This window comes from Rhinatrema bivittatum, chromosome 2 (assembly GCF_901001135.1).
Source record: "Rhinatrema bivittatum chromosome 2, aRhiBiv1.1, whole genome shotgun sequence".
Classification (NCBI taxonomy): domain Eukaryota; kingdom Metazoa; phylum Chordata; class Amphibia; order Gymnophiona; family Rhinatrematidae; genus Rhinatrema; species Rhinatrema bivittatum.
The window spans coordinates 8,750,555-8,760,156 of NC_042616.1; the positions used below are offsets into that span (position 1 = coordinate 8,750,555).

Below are 9,602 nucleotides of genomic sequence, written 5' to 3' on the forward strand. Positions count from 1 at the left end.
GAGGGAATGGAGATGAATTACATTTGCTGTAGATCAGGGGTAGGTAACTCAGTTCCTGGAGTGCTACAGCCAGGTCTGCTTTTCAGGATACCCACAATGAATATGCATCAGGTATATTTGCATGCACTGCCTTACATTATATGCAAATCTACCTCCTGCATATTCATTGTGGATATCCTGAAACCCAGATCTGTTTATGGCACTCCATGACTGAAGTTTCCTATCTGTGGTGCAGATGAATTGTTTCTTTGGAGAAAGGGACAGGAAGAACTTGTAAAATGGACAAGAAATTCATAGCATTCCTTGTTGTGACCTTCACTGGTTTCCTAGATTATATATTGTCTGTGACTGCCTGTGATGTATCCAGGTAAGTGTTCAGGTGGCTAAATCTCAGTTTAACCCTGATTTATCCAAGTGCCTGGGTAACGCTGATATTCAGCATTATCTGGATAACTTTAGTTTTCCCAGATATTCAGAGGGAAACTTGTTTGAATAACTATCCAGACTGATCCACCTGCTGCTTTTCTGAATAAGGACCTCACTGTCTGCTTCTGCTGTTGGCATCAGGAACCAAACCAGTAGCCACAGCTTCCTTGTGCTGCTGGATCACTGAGATCTGCTGCACCAGAAGCTTTCCTGAGGTCTGCAAGGGGGGTGGCTGCTGGTGCCGAGATCCACAGATTGGGTGAGGTGTGAAAATGAGAGGGGATGATATCAGGGGGTTGAGCTGTTTTTAGGTGAGGACCCAAGATGTTCTGTGGGGAAGGGAGAAGGAACGAGTGAGAGAGGCCTCAGCACTCAGGCCCCAGTGATTTTCAGATGCGCTGCTCTGGAGCTCTGTGTTATTAAGGACTGGCGTGGGCTCCATAGGGCCTTGCACCTTCATATGATTTATATATAAAACACCCTCTGACCTCCGGATGGAGCCTCTCTGACATAACCTAAGTGTTAAGAAGAGTAATAGCAGCAAATCTGACAGATTAAGATGATACCCATTGTATTCTGACCTAAAAGAGGTTCACGGCTGCTAATGAATACATCAAAAACCCCAGCTGGAGACACTAGCGAGTAAAAATCTGCATGAGACTAACACATAACTCTTTCTTCCACTGCAGAACAATGTGGATTGCACCAGACGTATAATGAATGTGGATCTGCCTGTCCCAGGAACTGCTACAATCGCTTTGACACGGCCCCAGAATGCACACCTTACTGTGTCCATGGCTGCTTCTGCGATCCGGGATATGTGCTTAAAGATGATATATCTGAGGAGTGTGTGCATGAGAGTAAGTGCCAAGGTCCTTGTCCAGAGAATAGCGAGTATAAAACCTGTGGGAATCCCTATGAGCAGAAAAACTGTGCCCATGACCTGAATGTCGAGTCACCGAGGAATTGTACCGAGCAGTGTGTTTCAGGCTGCTTCTGTAAGCCAGGGCACGTTTATCAGAATGGTACATCCGGCCCCTGCGTGCTTCCCTCTGACTGCCCTCCAAAGAAACCAATAAAAACCTATAAATGAAAACTAAGCAGCCATGGAGCCTGGAAGAGGGGTCCTCTGACACAACCCTGACCCGCAGCTCAGAGGAGACACCTCGGCTCCCAACAACCTCGCTGCTCACCAGAGAAATAAAACTCCATCATGCTAAAAATCAGAAACCCTTTCCTTCAAGCATTAATACCTTTAGCTCTTTCTTGATTTCCTTGCTTTTCCTGTGGGTCCAAACAGTGACAGATGGATGCCCTGACCCGCAGATTCCTGCAGGAATTGTCCCATAATTTTCCTCTTTCCTGCAGAATTGGGAGAACAAGCTCTCTCCTCCCCTCTTCCCAGCCCTCTGATACCGGCAGCCTCGTTTCCTCTCCTCCTCCCTGCACAGGGACCCGTTACTCCCACCGACCTCTCTCCTACCATCGCTCTCTCACTGGTAGAGGCGGCACAGGCTGCCCCTGCTCTGAGCCTCCCCCGGTATTACACAGCTCTGCCTCCTCTGAAGTGTTTGCTGCCAGTGCCTGCTAATCTGACGAGAGCTTGACTGGCACAGTAAGCAAGGGCATAAGGAGCCAAAGGAGGCTCGGAATAGCAGCACCAGGGCAAGCGGCTAACGATGAGGGAGCGGAGAATGGCAAGGGACGGGGTGAGGAGAGAGATCAGTGTCTGCAGGGAAGAGAAGACAGACATCAGAGGGAGGTGCACAGGGACCCCAGTGTTTACAAGAAACCCATGTATGTGAGATGTATGTAAGTGTGCCACAGAATCTTAAAAGCCCTGCAGCAGAATCCACCCCTGAAACACCACAGAAACCTGGAGGCCTTCCTGCAGAACCATTCACCTAACGTGCAGTACTGAGGCACCACCAGCAGAGGGCAGCAGGACCCAACTCATTTCCTAATTATGGCTGCAGAATGAAGGGCATTTAATGATCCCATAATCACAAAGTTCATGATTCATATCTCTAAATATTCACAGAACATTACTGTGATAAAAAGCCTTAGAAGCTTAGCCTAACCAATTCATTGCCCCATATACATAAATCCTGTTTCAACTCACCACCAACTGAATCATAACTGCTGCTCCTCCCGGTCACTGGCTCTCTGTCCATTGGCCACAGCTATGGCTGCCCGGGTCAGGGAGGTCAGCACTGGGCTCTGGTTCTGTGGGTGACAGAGCAGCACATGAGTTACCCAGCCTGCAGCTTCCAGTCCTGGATGAGGTCGGATGCGGTGTCTGTAAGAGAACCAATGGGGTCACTGGGATTTTTCGTAGATGTTGATTTGGAAAAAGGGATAACGGATTGAGCGGGCAAAGATCAGAGCACAGCACCTGCAGTATGAGAGATCACCTCTCAGATTCTCTCCTGTACCTCTGTATCATGAAGCATCATTGTGTCACTGAGCCTCTTGTATTGAGGTAGAAATGATTAACTATAGAGCACATGAAATCATCCATCCAAAATAAAATCAGCATTAAGCAGAGTCCTAGGAAGCCTGGTTTCTTTTCCTGCTTTCTCTATCTGCCCTGAGCAGGATTTGTCTTGTATTTCTGCATAAACTGATCCACAGAAGCACAGTGCATTAATCACATGATCACTGACCTGAGGAAGGGAGCAGCGCTCTCAGAAGGTAAATCACAGATGCATGGAGTTACTATTTTTATTATACTATAACCTAGTGACCCCGTCACATACATTCAAAGGTGACCCTGTAAGGGACAGAGCTCCCCTTCCCTGTCCAAAAGGTAAATCACAGATGCATGGAGTTACTATTTTTATTATACTATAACCTAGTGACCCCGTCACATACATTCAAAGGTGATCCTGTAAGGGACAGAGCTCCCCTTCCCTGCCCAAAAGGTAAATCTCAGATGCATGGAGTTACTATTTTTATTATACTATCACCTGGTGACCCCGTCACATACATTCAAAGGTGATCCTGTAAGGGACAGAGCTCCCCTTCCCTGCCCAAAAGGTAAATCTCAGATGCATGGAGTTACTATTTTTATTATACTATAACCTAGTGACCCCGTCACATACATTCAAAGGTGACCCTGTAAGGGACAGAGCTCCCCTTCCCTGCCCAAAAGGTAAATCTCAGATGCATGGAGTTACTATTTTTATTATACTATCACCTAGTGACCCCTTCACATACATTCAAAGGTGACCCAGTAAGGGACAGAGCTCCCCTTCCCTGCCCAAAAGGTAAGTCACAGATGCATGGAGTTACTATTTTTATTATACTATCACCTAGTGACCCCGTCACATACATTCAAAGGTGACCCTGTAAGGGACAGAGCTCCCCTTCCCTGCCCAAAAGGTAAATCACAGATGCATGGAGTTACTATTTTTATTATACTATCACCTAGTGACAGTCACATACATTCAAAGGTGACCCTGTAAGGGACAGAGCTCCCCTTCCCTGCCCAAAAGGTAAATCTCAGATGCATGGAGTTACTATTTTTATTATACTATCACCTAGTCACCCCGTCACATGCATTCAAAGGTGACCCTGTAAGGGACAGAGCTCCCCTTCCCTGCCCAAAAGGTAAATCACAGATGCATGGAGTTACTATTTTTATTATACTATCACCTAGTGACCCCATCACATACATTCAAAGGTGACCCTGTAAGGGACAGAGCTCCCCTTCCCTGCCCAAAAGGTAAATCACAGATGCATGGAGTTACTATTTTTATTATACTATCACCTAGTGACCCCGTCACATACATTCAAAGGTGACCCTGTAAGGGACAGAGCTCCCCTTCCCTGCCCAAAAGGTAAATCTCAGATGCATGGAGTTACTATTTTTATTATACTATCACCTAGTGACCCCGTCACATACATTCAAAGGTGACCCTGTAAGGGACAGAGCTCCCCTTCCCTGCCCAAAAGGTAAATCACAGATGCATGGAGTTACTATTTTTATTATCTATCACCTAGTGACCCCGTCACATACATTCAAAGGTGACCCTGTAAGGGACAGAGCTCCCCTTCCCTGCCCAAAAGGTAAATCTCAGATGCATGGAGTTACTATTTTTATTATACTATCACCTAGTGACCTCGACACATACATTCAAAGGTGATCCTGTAAGGGACAGAGCTCCCCTTCCCTGCCCAAAAGGTAAATCACAGATGCATGGAGTTACTATTTTTATTATACTATCACCTAGTGACCCCGTCACATACATTCAAAGGTGACCCTGTAAGGGACAGAGCTCCCCTTCCCTGCTCAAAAGGTAAATCACAGATGCATGGAGTTACTATTTTTATTATACTATCACCTAGTGACCCCGTCACATACATTCAAAGGTGATCCTGTAAGGGACAGAGCTCCCCTTCCCTGCCCAAAAGGTAAATCACAGATGCATGGAGTTACTATTTTTATTATACAATGACCTAGTGACCCCGTCACATACATTCAAAGGTGACCCTGTAAGGGACAGAGCTCCCCTTCCCTGCCCAAAAGGTAAATCACAGATGCATGGAGTTACTATTTTTATTATATTATTGAAGGGGGCTGAAGGCTTCAACCTGACAGAGGACAACCTGAAACTCCTGCCAAACAGGACTTCATGTACCAGAATTCCCTGCTTCATGACGGGTTTACTTACAGTCTGCAATACAGCTGTAGTTAGGACATTGAGAAACTCTCTGTCAGCACATTGCACATTTTCATTTTTGGCTTCGCTGTTCTTATTCTATGATAAGCTTTCACTGCTGTAACCTAGATTAGAACCATGGATGTATTATGTGAAGGGCTGTATTGCTGCAGACTCGCAAATTCCTTTCCAGAACTGCAAGTCCCAGCAGCCTCTCCTGCAGAAGCTTCACGAAGGTTCCAGGTTGTCTAAGGAGGGGGTCAGTAGCCCCTCAGCTGGGATATGCTTGCTCAGCAAGGCGTAGAACGCATGTGTAAAAGATAAGAAATGTAGAATGTATAAGAGCCAGCTCCTGAAGGGGAGGGGCACGCAGTTTCTGAGCCATTGTTCTCAGCTGTGTCTTGCATATGCAATAAAAGTCTTTCTTTTCGGAACAGTTTCTGGGGCCTATTTTCTGACGGTAACATTTGGCACCCCAGATGGGACCGGGGCCCTGGGGAAGCCACATTGGCCCCCCAATCGGTCCGGGAGATTTTGTGGCGGAGTGATCCCCCAGACTTGCCTGGTGAGTGGCCACCGCTGAGTTCAGTGATCAGGTCTCTGAGGGGGTCATTCCACGGAGATCCTCTGAGACCTTTGGGATTGGTTGATCTGGAAAGAAGGCTTTCTTGACGATCGGAAGAACTTTTCAGGCAAGTATTTTGGGAAAAGAAAGAAATAAGATAAGAAATAAGATTAGAACTAAGATAAGGCTAAATTACTAGCCAATCCATTATCACGAAGGATCGAGGGGGCCTTGATCAAGCCCCGCGCAGTGGCTAGTAGGAATCACGCTCTGAAGACCACCGCGATTTTGGAAAATTTGGGAACAGGTTTCTTGTTGTGTGAAGGAGAGTGTCTGTCTGTCTGTAAGGTACCTTTAAAAAAAAAAAAAATTCTGCTGTGGTAGATCGGTTAGAGAAATTTCTTTTTGTGATAAAATGCATTATTTCTTTTGATCTATTCTGGTGATGTAGACTATTTTTACTTAAGGAAAACTTATTAAAAGTGATTGGGAATTATTTAGTTATGCACAAAGAGCACTAGGAGCCGGAGAGTTAACTAGTTTGGCTGGGCAGAGGCTGCTTCTCAGCGGGGCAGTTTAACCCCTAAAGCATTTCTCTGGTACGTTTGGGTTTTCAAATTATTAATTAAGGATTGTGATGTATGTAACTGCTATCTGTGAATTGCAAGCACATGTACCAGGGATTTTTTAATTGTTTTTAATTGTTTTAAACCCTAATAGGAAGAGATTTTTGGTTTACAGATGCTGCACAAGATCCTTCATTACTTAATCCAGAGAGTTAAGATATTTTAGTTTGTTATTAAAGTAGAGATGTGTTTCCTGCATTCATTGTATTAAAAGGTAAACTTCGAATGTGTCAATTATAAGTAAGATAGTGCGTTTTGCATTTCCTTGATTACTCACAAGATGATCTGTAGTTTACAATCAGAGCATTGCATATGTCATTTGACAGACATGATATGATGGACATTTTATGGCAGCAGATTCATTATTACAGTACAAAAGTGTAGTTGTGAAATGGTGGTGCGTTTCACTGCGTGTCAATATGTCAGTACGTAGTGCGTAGTGCATTTCATTGCGTGTCAGATGTTAGTGCATTCAATATGGCTGTGCGTTTCAATGCTGGCGTTGTTAATCAGAAGTTTTCAGTTTTCTCATATCTTCTATCCCAGTGTCCTCCCTATGCTTATCCTTCACTCGATACATCCACAGGTTAGTCAATTATTTATTGTTTTTTTCATCTATTGCAGGGCACCTGTACAATAAGAATATTCTCTAATACCATGTTAATTATTGTTCTTACTTGTTTCCTATATATTATCTGTTATTTAAAAGTTACATTGGAACGCATGATAAAGTATGAACTCTCTTTTGCTGACGCAGTTTATTTTGAAGCTGTCTCTGGGAAAATTAGAGGAGAAATGATTAAGAATGGGACCTTTTGTTAAAGCTTTGTTAAATATGCAGGGCTACTCCCTGTTTTAAGGAACTGGCAAGAAAAGACAAAGCATGCAATTCTGACTGTGGGAATTATAGGATGCCGTTTGTAAAAACACAGAGAAAACAAAGACTTAATATTAAAAAATTTTGATTCAGTGGCAGGCGCAAGATAAGGATTATTGGAAGTTGTGGGCAAGAGGAGGGGCCACTATGCAAGATTAGGAACAAGATCAAATATGATTCGGCCCAAATGATAAAGTAGTGGGCCCCCCCCCCCCCCCCCCACACACACACACACATGTATACATATATATACTGCAATTATGTTCTTTTACCACTGGTGGGGGCTGGGCTCTGGCTATTACCATATGTTCTTAGTGTTTGCAATGTAATTGGTACAAGGCTTCCAAGGGTTTGATCATCACTCCTGCACACCTAAAGCGCCCCCCTGGATCCTTGCCTACAGATCTAAACTTTATTGAATTAACCCAATGCCAAACTTACAAGTATGTAGGAAGCAATGTTTTGCAGCTTCTCAGCCTCGTCAGAACTGATTCGCCTCCAGGCGCAGGTCACCTATTCAATTTCCAGATGGACTGTGATCTTTTCATCGTATTTTGAGATGTATGGGAACAGGGATCAAGAAGAGAAGAAAAGGGCCCGTCCCTGCAACCAGGAACTTAATAATAGAGACCTGACATCCGAAAGAAGCTGCAGAAGGCCGAAGGCTTTGAGGGCATGAGCCTCAGCCAGTTAAAAGCTATGGCAGACCAGGTATGTGGAAATAGAGAAGTGGAAGAGAAAAGAGAGAAGCAAGTAGACGTATGAAGGAGAAAGTGACTGTTAGCCGCCGCTCTCGAGGACACTCGACGGGAAGGAGCCAAGACAATGGCAGACCGTGAAGAGGAGGGGGAACAAGACCCCCCTTGGGAAAGAATCAGTGTGCGTACTGCAAAAATGAAGGCCATTGGAAGAGAGACTGTGAAGAATGGCAAAAGAAATACGGGAGCCCTGCAGTGAATACTAACGACAAAAATGGACCTGCACCGACACAAAGGGGCCGAGGAGGAAGGAGATCGGACAACCCCCATTGGCAGATGGCGGGGGAGGCGACAAAGAGCATACAGCCTGAAGAGACCGGGAGGGAAGAATCCCCACTGACCCTCTGGTGGAAATTCACGGAAAACAACAAAATCAGGGGCCTGTTGGGACTCAGAGGCCAACGATCTGTCATGACTGCACCAATCGGCCCCCCGACGAAAGAGACTGTTTCTATAGTGGGTGCCTCAGGTCAGGTACTCACTGCCCCTCTGCAGAAAGAATGAACTGTACAAGTAGGCGGGACCATGGTATCCCTTATCGGACGGGACCTGCTGTGTAAACTACAGGCCACACTGAGATTTCAACCAACAGGGGAAGTTAAAGCCTCCTTCGGGGACCATTCAGTGATACTCATCTGCCCCCTCAGGGAGAAATGGAGATTACTTCCTCAACCAGTCAATAGCCAGAAGACACCCCATCATTGACAGAGACGGGAATTGTCCTGGAGGATTAGTCGTGAACGCCCCCAGTCTGGATCGAACTAAAGCAAGGTGCCCAAATAGTTAACCAAACCCAATACCCCGTGCCATATGCCACCAGATGCAATAATCGGATCTGAGTCAGAAACACCTGAAGCAGGGAATCCTGGAAGCAACCAGACCTGAGTGGAACACGCCTTTGTTACCAGTAAAGAAACCTGGTACTAACGACTATCGACCTGTACAAGATTTAAGAAAAGTAAATACTCAAGTGGCAGATTTGGTAGCACTCGTGCCAAATCCGTATTCAATCCTGGCTCAAGTTTCTTCTAGTTCCAAATGGTACAGTGTTATTGATCTCAAAGATGCTTTCTTCTCTGTTCCAATAGCAGAGGAATGTCAGAAAATTTTTGCCTTCACTTGAAAAATGCGCAAACTGGAGAAAAGCAGCAGTATACTTAACTCGCCTACCCCAAGGATTTAAAAATTCACCCACTCTGTTCTCGGAGCAACTGGCCAAGGACCATGTGTACAATATGCCAGTTGTACAATATGTGGATGATCTCTTGATATTTAGGGAAGCATACCATGAATGTGCGGTATCAACCCTATACTTGTTGAAAACTTTGTACTCGAAAGGGTATCGTGCGAGTAAAAAGAAAGCGCAAATTTGTGAAATAGAAGCAGAATATTTGGGTTTTTGTCTCAGAGAAGGCACTCGTCGACTTGGAATCTCTCGTACTAGTTCTATAAGACATCAACCTGTACCCACCTGTAAGAATGAACTCCGTGCATTTTTGGGAGCTGCAGGATATTGTAGACTTTGGATTGCTAACTATGCAATTATTGCTCAACCATTATATGATAAACTACGAGGCAAAGAAGCAGAATCTCAACCCTTCCAGTGGAAAAAAAACAAGAATTAACGAATTTACATCAACTAAAAGAAGCCTTGATCTCACCCCCTGCTCTAGGGTTACCTGATAT

The 9,602-nt window shown here is 44.9% G+C and overlaps 1 protein-coding gene across 1 annotated transcript in view; it reads left to right on the forward strand.

Annotated features, from left to right (window-relative positions):
- The window catches only part of LOC115083483 (mucin-5B-like), a 58,479-nt gene extending 55,503 nt beyond the window's left edge, over positions 1-2,976 (forward strand). The window contains exon 4 of the mRNA XM_029587339.1: positions 1,116-2,976. Within this exon, the coding sequence (XP_029443199.1) occupies positions 1,116-1,519 (404 nt within the window). The 3' untranslated portion in view covers positions 1,520-2,976. The remainder of the gene's footprint in view (positions 1-1,115) is intronic.
- The last annotated feature ends 6,626 nt before the right edge of the window (positions 2,977-9,602 follow it).